This window comes from Manacus candei, unplaced genomic scaffold (genome assembly GCF_025592945.1).
Source record: "Manacus candei isolate 608988 ecotype Guabito, Panama unplaced genomic scaffold, ASM2559294v1 h1tg000123l, whole genome shotgun sequence".
NCBI lineage: Eukaryota > Metazoa > Chordata > Aves > Passeriformes > Pipridae > Manacus > Manacus candei.
In genome coordinates this window covers 351,122-365,284 of record NW_026138171.1, presented here as the reverse complement: position 1 = coordinate 365,284, position 14,163 = coordinate 351,122, and the positions used below count along the sequence as shown (strand labels likewise).

General features: G+C 26.5%; 1 protein-coding gene across 1 annotated transcript in view; it reads right to left on the bottom strand.

Moving 5' to 3' along the window:
• Positions 1 to 14,163, bottom strand: part of LOC127462239 (collagen alpha-1(VII) chain-like) — a 142,766-nt gene that overhangs the window by 25,253 nt on the left and 103,350 nt on the right. Inside the window, exons 70-71 of the mRNA XM_051770693.1 lie at positions 11,714 to 11,785; positions 7,749 to 7,784 (exon numbers count right to left, since the gene is read on the bottom strand). Of these exons, the coding sequence (XP_051626653.1) occupies positions 7,749 to 7,784; positions 11,714 to 11,785 (108 nt within the window). The remainder of the gene's footprint in view (positions 1 to 7,748; positions 7,785 to 11,713; positions 11,786 to 14,163) is intronic.

Genomic DNA, 14,163 nt, shown 5'->3' with positions numbered 1-14,163 from the left:
GAATTATTCCCTGTTCTGTTGACAGGGAAGTTCCAGCTGGGGCCGTAAAAAAGGGCCATAAAATTCAGGGATAATGGGAATATTCTCTGGTTGCCGTAAAAGGGGCCATAAAATTCAGGGATAATGGGAATATTCTCCTCTTGGAGGGTAATAAAGCAGTTGGTGGGGTGGTTAAAAGCCAACCAGCCCCGGGGTTTCCTTGGAATCTCACGAGGGGCCGGAATTTTCCGAGATATCCCGGCAGGGACCATCTGGCCAAGGGATTTTCCCGAAGGGATGGGTTAAAAAAAACCCAAATAAAGGCTCCTCTGGAGGTTCATCCTGAAAGATCCTGACATTAATTCCAGGTTTTTAAGGTTTTCTGGGCCGAGTTTTCCTTGAAATTCCCTGGAAACTGCTTTTTTTCCCAGTTTTTTTTACCTGGCAGGAGCTGAATGGAAATGTGAGAGGGGGAAGTTCCATTTCCATTCAGCCCCTTCCACTTTGCAAAGGGCTCCACATTTTCCTCTCCCTTCTCTCTCTTTTTTTATTATTATTTTTATTTTTAATTATTATTTATATTTTTAATTATTATTTTTATTTATATTATTATTATATTTTAATTATTATTTTTACTTTTTAATTATTGTTACTATTTTTAGTTATTATTTTCATTTTTAATTATTATTTATATTTTTGTTGTTATTTTTATTTCTTAAGCATTATTTTTACTATTAAATTATTATCTTTACTTTTTAATTATTACTTTTATTTTTAATAATAATTATTATTTTTAATTATAATTTTTACTTTTTAATTATTATTTTTACTTTTTCATTATTATTATTATTAATTATCGTTTTTATTTTTAATTATTATTTTTATTTTTAATAATTATTAATTATTATTTTTACTTTTTCATTATTATTTTTATTTTTAATTGTTACTTTTATTTTTAATTATTATTTTAATTGAAAATAATTATTATTATTTTCAATTATAATTTTTACTTTTTAGTTATTATTTTTACTTTTTCATTATTATTATTAATTATTATTATTATTATTTTTAATTATTATTTTTACTTTTTAGTTATCATCTTTACTTTTTAATTATTAACTTTACTTTTTAATTACTATTTTTATTTTTAATTATTATTTTCATTTTTAATTATTATTGTCACTTTTCAATTATTGGTAGTATTTTTAATTATTACCTTTACTTTTTAATTATTATTTTTATTTTTCATTATTATTTTAATTTTTAATTTTAATTATTATTTTCACTTTTTAATTATTATTATTATTTTTAATTATTTTTATTTTTAATATAATTTTTACTTTTTAATTATTACCTTTACTTTTTAATTATTACTTTTATTTTTAATAATTATTATTATTTTTAATTATAACTTTTACTTTTTAATTATTATTTTCACTTTTTCATTGTTATTATTAATTATTATTTATATTTTTAATTATTATTTTCACTTTTAAATTATTATTATTATTTTTAATTATTATTTTTATTTTCATTATTATTTTTAATTTTAATTATTACCTTTACTGTTTAATTATTACTTTTATTTTTAATAATTATTATTATTTTTAATTATTATTTTTATTTTCATTATTATTTTTACTTTTTAATTATTACCTTTACTGTTTAATTATTACTTTTATTTTTAATAATTATTATTATTTTTAATTATAATTTTTACTTTTTAATAATTATTTTTACTTTTCCATTATTATTATTATTAATTATTATTATTTTTAATTATTATTTTCACTTTTTAATTATTATATTTACTTTTTAATAACTATTTTTATTTTTTAATAATTATCTTTATTTTTAATTATTATTTTTATTTTTTAATTATTATCATTGCATTTTAATTACTATTTTTATTGTTAATTATTATTTTCACTTTTTAATTATTATTTTCACTTTTTAATATTATTTTTATTTTTAATTATTATCTTTACTTTTTAAATACTATTTTTATTTTTAATTTTATTTTCATTTTTAAATTATTATTTTCACTTTTTAATTATTATTTTTTAATTATTATTTTTATTTTTAATATTATTTGTACTTTTAAATTATTATCTTTACCTTTTAATTATTATTTTTATTTTTCATTATTATTTTAATTTTTATTTTTCATTATTAATTATTATTTTTATTGTTAATTATAATTTTTATTTTTAATATTATTTTTATTTTTAATTATTATTTTTATTATTTCATAAATTTTTTCTTTTTTTTTTCTCTCTTATTTTTATTATTTTTTTCCCCTCCTTTTCCATCCCGAGGTGATTCCTGGTTTGCCTCATCCTGGAAAAAATTCCAGGTGGTTTTAGGAAGAGTTTGTGCTGGGCTGGGAGGCCGAAAGTTGGGATGTTTTCCAAGGGCAAGAAAAAGATGGGAAAGGAGAAAAAATTTAAAAAAAAAAAAGAATTTAATGATAATAATTAAAAAATAAAAATAATTAAAAAAATAATTAAAAATGAAAATAAGAATTAAAAAGTAAACATAATATTTAAAAATGAAAGTAATAATTAAAAAATAAAAATAATAATAAAAAAATGAAAATAATAATTAAAATAGAAAAAATAAAAATAAAAAATATTAATTAAAAAAATAATAATTGAAAATAAAAATAATAACTAAAAATAATAATAATTAAAAAGTAAAAATAAAAACTAAAAATTAAAAGAATAATTTAAAAAGTAAAAATAATAATTAAAAATAAAATAATAATTAAAAATAAAAATAATAATTGAAAATAAAAATAATGATTAAAAAGTAAAAATAATAATTTAAAAATAAAAATAATAATGAAAAATGTAAAAATAATAACTAAAAAATAAAAATAATAATGAAAAATAAAAATAATAATAAAAAATAAAAATAATAATTAAAAATAAAAATAATAATAAAAAATAAAAATAATAATTAAAAATAAAAATAATAATTAAAAATAAAAAATAACAGTAAAATAATAATAATTAAAAATAATAATTAAAATGGAAAATAATAATAAAAAATAAAAATAATAAGAAAAATAATAATAATTAAAAAGTAAAAATTATAATTAAAAATTATATTTAAAAAATAATGATAATTAAAAATAAAAATGATAATTAAAAATAAAAATTATAATGAAAAAGTAAAAATAATAATGAAAAAGTAAAAATAATAATGAAAAATAAAAATAATAATGAAAAATAAAAATGGTAATTAAAAATAAAAATAATAATTAAAAAGTAAAAATAATAATGAAAAATAAAAACTATAATGAAAAATTAAAAATAATAATGAAAAAATTAATTAAAAATAAAAATAATAATGAAAAATGAAAATAATAATGAAAAGTAAAAATAATAACTAAAAATTAAAAATAATAATTAAATGTAAATATTATAATTAATAATAATAATAATAATAATAATAATAATAATAATAATAATAATAATAATAAATAAAAGAATAATTAAGAAAAAGAGAGAGAGAAGGCAGAGGGCAGATGTGGAGCCCTTTGCAGAGGGGCAGGAGCTGAAGGCAATGGAACTTTCCCCTCTCCCATTTCCATTCAGCTCCTGCCAGGCCAAGAAAAGGTGGATAAAAAGCCGTTTCCAGGGAATGTCAGTGCTGGGAATGGCCCTTGGTGTCCCCAGCCCAGCACAGGGACTGGCCCTGCTCGGGGGAGGGAAGCAGGACAAGGAGGGGAGGATTTCTGAGGGCAGGGAAAAGAGGGAAAGGAGGAGAAAAATTAAAAATAAAATAATAGAAATTAATAATAATAATTTAAAAATAAATATAGTAATTAAAAATAAAAGTAATAATGACAAAATAAAAATAATATTTAAAAATAGTAATTAAAAATGAAAATTATAATTAAAAAGTAAAAAGAATAATTAAAAATAAAAATAATAATTAAAAAATGAAAATTATAATTAAAAATGGAAATGATAATTAAAATTAAAAAATAATTAATAATAATAATAATAATAAAGTTAAAATGATAATTAAAAATAAAAATAACAATGAAAAATAATAATAATAATAAAACAGTAAAAATAATAATTAAAAATAAAAATAATAATTAATAATAATAATAATAAAAATTAAAAATAATAATTACAAATAAAAATAATAATTAGAAAGTAAAAATGATAATTAAAAATAAAACAATAATTACAAAGTAAAAATAATAATTAAAAATAAAAATGATATTTAAAAAGTAATTATAATAATTAAAAAATAAAAATAATAATTAAAAAGTAAAAATAATAATTAAAAAATAAAAATCATAATTAAAAGTAAAAATAATAATTAAAAAATTAAAAATAATAATTAGAAAGTAAAAACAATAATTAAAAATAAAATCATAATTAAAAATAAAAACAATATTTAAAAAGTAAAAATTATAATTAAAATGTAAAAGTAATAACTAAAAAATTAAAAATAATAATTAAAAATAAAAATAATAATTAAAAAATTAAAAATAATAATTAGAAAGTAAAAATTATAATTAAAAATAAAATCATAATTAAAAATAAAAACAATATTTAAAAAGTAAAAATTATAATTAAAATGTAAAAGTAATAACTAAAAAATTAAAAATAATAATTAAAAATAAAAATAATTAAAAAATAAAAATATTAATTAAAAAGTAAATATAATAAAAATAATAAAAAAGTAAAAATTATAATTAAATAATAATAATAATAATAATAATAATAAATAAAAAATAATTAAAAATATAAAGAATAATTAAGAAAAACAGAGAGAAGGCAGAGGGCAGATGTGGAGCCCTTTGCAGAGGGGCAGGAGCTGAAGGCAATGGAACTTTCTCCTCTCCCATTTCCATTGGGGCTCCTTCCAGACCAATAAAAACTGGGAAAAAAGCAGTTTCCAGGGAATTTCCGTGCTGGGAATGGAAGGTGTAGGAATTCCCAACCCCTTTTCCAGAAGTTTTCCCACCTCCCAGACTTCCATGCTCCATGTTTGATGGGATAATGCAAAGGGAGGAGCTGGGAATGTCCACCTTGGAATTTTAGCTGGGTTTTTATCCCTTTCCTGGGTTTTTATCCCTTCCAATTTCTTAAGGATATATAAAATTTTCCTGGGATAAAAAAATCCCACAGTCCAATTTCTTAAGGATATATAGATTTTTCATGGGATAAACGACCCATATTCCAATTTTTAAGGATATATAATTTTTTTCTGGGATAAACAGCCCATATTCCAATTTTTAAGGTTATATAAATTTTTTCTGGGATAAAAATCCCGTAGTTCAATTTCTTAAGGATATATAAAATTTTCCTGGGATAAAAATCCCATAGTTCAGTTTCTTAAGGATATATAAATTTTTCCTGGGATAAATGACCCATATTCCAATTTTTAAGGATATATAATTTTTTTTCTGGGATAAAAATCCCGTAGTTCAATTTTTAAGGATATATAGATTTTTCCTGGGATAACCCACAGTCCAATTTCTTAAGGATATATAGATTTTTCATGGAATAAACAACCCATATTCCAGTCTTTTAGTGATATATAAAATTTCTCCTGGCATAAACAACCCTCAGTCTAATTTCTTAAGGATATATAAATTTTTCCTGGGATAAACAGCCCATATTCCAATTTTTAAGGATATATAAATTTTTCCTGGGATAAAAATCCCATAGTCCAATTTCTTAAGGATATATAGATTTTTCATGGAATAAACAACCCATATTCCAGTTTTTTAGGGATATATAAAATTTTTTCTGGGATAAACAACCCACAGTCCAATTTCTTAAGGATATAGAAATTTTTCCTGGGATAAACGACCCATATTCCAATTTCTTAAGGATATATAATTTTTTCCTGGGATAAAAATCCCACAGTCCAATTTCTTAAGGATATATAATTTTTTCATGGGATAAACAGCCCATATTCCAATTTTTTAAGGATATATAATTTTTTTTCATGGAATAAACGACCCATATTCCAATTTTTAAGGATATATAATTTTTTCCTGGGATAAAAATCCCACAGTTCAATTTTTAAGGATATATAAATTTTTCATGGGATAAACGACCCATATTCCAATTTTTAAGGATATAAAATTTTTTCCTGGATAAACGACCCACAGTCCAATTTCTAAGGATATATAGATTTTTCATGGGATAAACGACCCATATTCCAATTTTTAAGGATATATAATTTTTTCATGGAATAAACAACCCATAGTCCAGTGTTTTAGGGATATATAAAATTTCTCCTGGGATAAACAACCCTCAAGCCAATTTCTTAAGGATATATAAATTTTTCCCAGGATAACCCATAGTCCAATTTCTAAGGGATATATCAAATTTTTCCTGGGATAAAAATCCCACAGTCCAATTTCTTAAGGATATATAGATTTTTCCTGGGATAACCTACAGTCCAATTTCTTAAGGATATATAATTTTTTCATGGGATAAACAACCCATATTCCAATTTCTTAAGGATATATAGATTTTTCATGGGATAAATGACCCATATTCCGATTTTTAAGGATATATAAATTTTTTCATGGAATAAAAATCCCATATTCCAATTTCTTAAGGATATATAGATTTTTCCCGGGATAAACGACCCATATTCCAATTTCTTAAGGATATATAGATTTTTCATGGGATAAATGACCCATATTCCAATTTTTAAGGATATATAAATTTTTTCATGGAATAAAAATCCCATATTCCAATTTCTTAAGGATATATAGATTTTTCCCGGGATAAACGACCCATATTCCAATTTTTAAGGATATATAAATTTTTCATGGGATAAATGACCCATAGTCCAATTTTTAAGGATATATAATTTTTTCATGGAATAAACAACCCATATTTCAGTTTTTTAGGGATATATAAAATTTCTCCTGGGATAAACAACCCTCAGTCTAATTTCTTAAGGATACATAAATTTTTCCCAGGATAAAAATCCCACAGTTCAATTTCTTAAGGATATATAAAATTTTCATGGGATAAAAATCCCGTAGTTCAGTTTCTTAAGGATATATAAAATTTTTCCTGGGATAAACGACCCATATTCCAATTTTTAAGGATATATAATTTTTTTCTGGGATAAAAATCCCGTAGTTCAATTTCTTAAGGATGTATGAATTTTTCCTGGGATAAAAATCCCATAGTTCAATTTCTTAAGGATATATAAATTTTTCCTGGGATAACCCACAGTCCAATTTCTTAAGGATATATAAATTTTTCCTGGGATAAACGACCCATATTCCAATTTTTAAGGATATATAGATTTTTCATGGGATAAATGACCCATATTCCGATTTTTAAGGATATATAGATTTTTCATGGGATAAATGACCCATATTCCGATTTTTAAGGATATATAAATTTTTTCATGGAATAAAAATCCCATAGTCCAATTTCTTAAGGATATATAGATTTTTCCCGGGATAAACGACCCATATTCCAATTTTTAAGGATATATAAATTTTTCATGGGATAAATGACCCATATTCCGATTTTTAAGGATATATAAATTTTTTCATGGAATAAACAACCCATAGTCCAGTTTTTTAGGGATATATAGATTTTTCCTGGGATAAACGACCCATATTCCAATTTTTAAGGATATATAAATTTTTTCATGGAATAAAAATCCCATATTTCGATTTTTAAGGATCTATAGATTTTTCCAGAGGTCCGATCCCATCTCCTCCCCCGAGAATTCCCAAGGGAATCATTCCAACTCACGGCAGGGCCCGGCAGACTCGGCTCTCCCGGCTCCCCCTGCCAGGAAAACGGGAAGGGGTTATCCGGGAAAAGGGCTGAGATCCCGCCGGGAATGGGGAGGAGATTTTGGGGGATCTTTTTGGGATGTATTTGGAGAGGAGGGGGTCTGAAATCAGGGAGTATTTGGGAATGAGATAATATAAAATCAGGGAATATTTAGAGATAATTAAATCTAAAATCAGGGAATATTTGGAGAGGAGGGGATCTAAAATCAGGGAATATTTTGGGATGAAATAATATAAAATTAGGGAATATTTGGATATGATGAAATCTAAAATCAGGGAATATTTGGAGATGAGGGGATCTAAAATCGGGGAATATTTTGGAATGATAAAATCTAAAATCAGGGAATATTTGGATATTAAATAATCCAAAATCAGGGAATATTTGGAGAGGAGGTGATTGGAAATCAGGGAATATTTTGGGATGATAGAATCTAAAATCAGGGAATATTTGGAGATGGGATGATCTCAAATCAGGGAATATTTGGAGATGAAGCAATCTAAAATCCGGGAATATTTTGGGATGAGATAATCTAAAATCAGGGAATATTTTGGGATGAGGGGATCTAAAATCAGGGAATATTTTGGGATGAGGGGATCTAAAATCAGGGAATATTTGGAGATGATGAAATTCAAAATCAGGGAATATTTGGAGAGGAGGTGATTGGAAGTCAGGGAATATTTGGAGGTGGGACAATCTAAAATCAGGGAATATTTGGAGATGATGAAATCCAAAATCAGGGAATATTTTGGGATGAGGGGATCTAAAATCAGGGAATATTTTGATATGGGATGATCTCAAATCAGGGAATATTTGGAGATGAGGGGATCTAAAATCCGGGAATATTTGGAGATGATGAGATCTAAAATCAGGGAATATTTTTGGATGAGATATATAAAATTAGGGAATATTTGGAGATAATTAAATCTAATAAATCTAAAATCATGGAATATTTGGAGAGTATGTGACCTAAAATCAGGGAATATTTGGAGAGGAGACAATCTGAAATCAGGGAATATTTTGGGAAGAGGTGATCTAAAATCAGGGAATTTTTAGAGATGAGGGGATCTAAAATCAGGGAATATTTGGAGATGAGGGGATCTAAAATCAGGGAATATTTTGGAATGATAAAATCTAAAATCAGGGAATATTTTGATATTAAATAATCCAAAATCAGGGAATATTTGGAGAGGAGGTGATTGGAAAGCAGGGAATATTTGGAGACGGGACAATCTAAAATCAGGGAATATTTGAAGATGATGAAATCTAAAATCAGGGAATATTTGGGGATGAAGGGATCTAAAATCAGGGAATATTTGAGATGAGGTGATCTAAAATCAGGGAATATTTGGAGATGAGATGATTTAAAACCAGGGAATATTTTGGGATGATAGAATCTAAAAGTAGGGAATATTTGGAGAGTATGTTACCTAAAATCATGGAATATTTGGGGATGAGGGGATCTAAAATCAGGGAATATTTGAGATGAGGGGATCTAAAATCAGGGAATATTTTGGGATGAGGGGATCTAAAATCAGGGAATATTTGGAGACGAAGCAATCTAAAATCCGGGAATATTTGGAGATGATGAGATCTAAAATCGGGGAATATTTTGGGATGAGGGGACCTAAAATCAGGGAATATTTGGAGATTAAACAATCAAAAACCAGGGAATATTTCGAGATGAGGGGATTGAAAATTCGGGAATATTTGGAGATAAGATAATCAAAAATTAGGGAATATTTGGAGAGGAGACAATTTAAATTCTGTGCAATTTACACACCATTTTTTTGTGATTTACACACCAATTTTGTGCGATTTACACTCCAGTTTTTGTGATTTTACACATCAATTTTCTGTGATTTTACACACCAATTTTGTGCAATTTACACACCATTTTTTTGTGATTTACACACCATTTTTGTGTGATTTGCACACCAATTTTCTGTGATTTTACACATCAATTTTGTGAGATTTACTCATGAATTTTGTGTGATTTACACACCAGCTTTGTCTGATTTTACACCTCACTTTTGTGTGATTTACACACCAGTTTTTTGAGATTTTACACATCAATTTTGTGTGATTTTACACATCAGTTCTTGAGTGATTTACAATCAGTTTTGGGTGATTTTACACACAAATTTTGAGTGATTTTACACATCAATTTTTTGTGATTTACACACCAATTTTTTGTGATTTACACACCATTTTTTTGTGATTCACACCCCTATTTTGTGTGATTTACACACCAATTTTTTGTGATTTACACACCAATTTTGTGTGATTTACACACCAATTTTGTGTGATTTTACACATCAATTTTTTTGTGATTTACACACCAATTTTGTGTGATTTTACACACCAGTTCTGTGCAATTTACACACCATTTTTTTGTGATTTACACACCATTTTTTGTGATTTACACACCAATTTTGGGTGATTTACACATGAATTTTGGGTGATTTACACCCCAGCTTTGTCTGATTTTTGTGATTTTACAACTCATTTTTGTGTGATTTACACACCAATTTTGTGTGATTGTACACATCAATTTTGTGTGATTTTACACATCAGTTCTTGAGTGATTTACAATCAGTTTTGGGTGATTTAACACACAAATCTTGAGTGATTTACACACTGGTTTTGTCTGATTTTACACCTCACTTTTGTGTGACTTACACACCAATTTTTTGTGATTTACACACCAATTTTTTGTGATTTACACACCAATTTTTTGTGATTTTACACACCAATTTTGTGTGATTTTACACATCAATCTTGTGCGATTTACACATCAATTTTGTTTGATTTACACACCAATTTTGGGTGATTTACACACCAATTATGTTTGATTTGCACTCCAATTTTGTGTGATTTACACACCAATTTTGGGTGATTTACACACCAATTTTTTGTGATTTACACACCAATTTTGTGTGATTTACACACCAATTTTGTGTGATTTACACACTATTTTTTTGTGATTTACACACCAATTTTGTGTGATTTCACACCAATTTTGTGTGATTTACACATCATTTTTTGTGATTTTACACATCAATTTTCTGTGATTTTACACACCAATTTTGTGTGATTTACACACCAATTTTGGGGGATTTACACACCAATTCTCTGCAATTTACACATCAATTTTTTGTGATTTACACACCAGTTTTTTGTGATTTACACACCAATTTTCTGTGATTTACACACCAATTCTGTGCAATTTACACACCATTTTTTTGTGATTTACACACGAATTATGTTTGATTTGCGCACCAATTTTTTGTGATTTACACACTATTTTTTTGTGATTTACACACCAATTTTGTGTGATTTCACACCAATTTTGTGTGATTTACACATCATTTTTTGTGATTTTACACATCAATTTTCTGTGATTTTACACACCAATTTTGTGTGATTTACACACCAATTTTGGGGGATTTACACACCAATTCTCTGCAATTTACACATCAATTTTTTGTGATTTACACACCAGTTTTTTGTGATTTACACACCAATTTTCTGTGATTTACACACCAATTCTGTGCAATTTACACACCATTTTTTTGTGATTTACACACGAATTATGTTTGATTTGCGCACCAATTTTGTGTGATTCACACATCAATTTTTTGTGATTTTACACTTCAATTTTTTGTGATTTACACACCATTTTTTCGTGATTTACACCCCAATTTTTCATGATTTACACACCAATTTTGTGTGATTTACACACCATTTTTTGTGATTTACACACCAATTTTCTGTGACTTACACACCAATTTTTTTGTGATTTTACCCACCAGTTCCTGAGTGATTTCCCACCCCAATTTCAGGTGATTTTCCCATTTTCTGTGCTTTTCCCCCTCAGTTCTGCCAGCCCATCCCTGGATATTCCCATTCTCTTCACTCACCTTCTGTCCCACGGGGCCCCTGGCTCCGAAAATCCCCATCACCCCCTTGGCTCCAGCTTCTCCTTTGACCCCCTGAAATTGGAAACCACCTCTTAAACCCCCTTGAGATCTTTAGGTGTTATTTATGTGCCATTTTTTAATATATATTATTTTTTATTCTGTATTATTTTTAATTTAACAGACAGAAATCACTAAGGGTTTCCTCCACAGCTAAAAGTCAGATATTTGGCCAAGAGTCTTCTTAATTTAAAAGCTTTTTATGTGTTATTTTATATATTATTTTTTATTCTGTATTATTTTTTATTATGTATTATTTTTTATTTAAATAAGAGATATCACAGGTGGGTTTTTATCTGACTTAAAATCCACCCCATGGGAGCATCTCCAAGGGTTTCCTCCACAGCTAAAAGTCAGATATTTGGCCAAGAGTCTTCTTAATTTAAAAGCTTTTTATGTGTTATTTTATGTGCCATTTTTTAATATATATTATTTTTTATTATGTATTATTTTTTATTTAAATAAGAGATATCACAGGTGGGTTTTTTTCTGACTTAAAACCCACCCCATGGGAGCATCTCCAAGGGTTTCTGCCACAGCTAAAAGTCAGATATTTGGCCAAGAGTCTTCTTAATTTAAAAGCTTTTTATGTGTCATTTTATGTGAATTTTTTATTCTGTATTACTTTTTATTTTGTATTATTTTTTATTTAACTGACAGAGGTCACACATGGGCTTTTATGTGATTTAAAACCCCCCCATGGGAGCATCTCCAAGGGTTTCCTTCACAGTTAAAAGTCAGATATTTGGCCAAGAGTCTTCCTGCTTTAGGAGTTTTTTATGTGTTATTTTATATATAATTTTTTATTCTGTATTATTTTTTATTCTGTATTGTTTTTTATTTCAATAAGAGATATCACAGGTGGGTTTTTATCTGACTTAAAATCCACCCCATGGGAGCATCTCCCAGAGTTTCCTCCACAGCTAAAAGTCAGATATTTGGCCAAGAGTTTTCCTGCTTTGGGAGCTTTTTATGTGTTATTTTATATATTATTTTTTATTCTGTATTATTTTTATTTTGTATTATTTTGTATTTAAATAACAGAAATCATAAATGGGTTTTTATCTGACTTAAATTCCACCCCATGGGAGCCTCTCCAAGGGTTTCCTCCACAGCTAAAAGTCAGATATTTGGCCAAGAGTCTTCTTAATTTAAAAGCTTTTTATGTGTTATTTTATGTGTTATTTTTAAATATATATTATTTTTTATTATGTATCCTTTTTTATTTAAATAAGAGATATCACAGGTGGGTTTTTATCTGACTTAAAACCCACCCCATGGGAACATCTCCAAGGGTTTCCTTCACAGTTAAAAGTCAGATATTTGGCCAAGAGTTTTCTTAATTTAAAAGCTTTTTATGTGTCATTTTATGTGTTATTTTTTTATTATGTATTACTTTTTATTTTGTATTATTTTTTATTCAACTGACAGATGTCATTTATGGGTTTTTATCTGACTTAAAACCCCCCATGGGAGCATCTCCAAGGGTTTCCTCCACAGCTAAAAGTCAGATATTTGATCAAGAGTCTTCCTGCTTTAGGAGCTTTTTATGTGTTATTTTATATATTATTTTTACATATATGTTATTTTTTATTCTGTATTATTTTTTATTTAAATAAGAGATATCACAGGTGGGTTTTTCTCTGACTTAAAATCCACCCACGGGAGCATCTCCAAGGGTTTCCTTCACAGCTAAAAGTCAGATATTTGGCCAAGAGTCTTCTTAATTTAAAAGCTTTTTATGTGTTATTTTATGTGCCATTTTTATTATATATTATTTTTTATTATGAATTAATTTTCATTTAAATAACAGATGTCATAGATGGCCTTTTATCTGACTTAAACCCACTCCATGGGAGCCACTCCAAGGGTTTCCTCCACAGCTAAAAGTCAGATATTTGGCCAAGAGTCTTCCTGCTTTAGGAGTTTTTTATGTGTTATTTTATGTGTTATTTTTTAATATATATTATTTTTTATTCTGTATTATTTTTTATTTAACTGACAGAAATCATAAATGGGTTTTTATCTGACTTAAAACCCACCCCATGGGAGCATCTCCCAGAGTTTCCTCCACAGCTAAAAGTCAGATATTTGGCCAAGTTTTCCTGCTTTAGGAGTTTTTTATGTGTTATTTTATGTGTTATTTTTTATTCTGTATTATTTTTTATTCTGTGTTTTTTTTTTTTTTATTTAAATAACAGATGTCATAGATGGGCTTTTATCTGCAGGGATTGAAGGAGCAGCTCCTGGAGGGAGAGGGGAAGGCAGGACTTGGATGATCCCTTATCCCAGAGGGATCCTGCCCTGCAGGAATGGGCCCCAAAGAGACTGTTTGTGGGATCAGATTTGGGAAAGGGGATGTGGATCACATTCCCAAATCCCAGCCTGGCTCC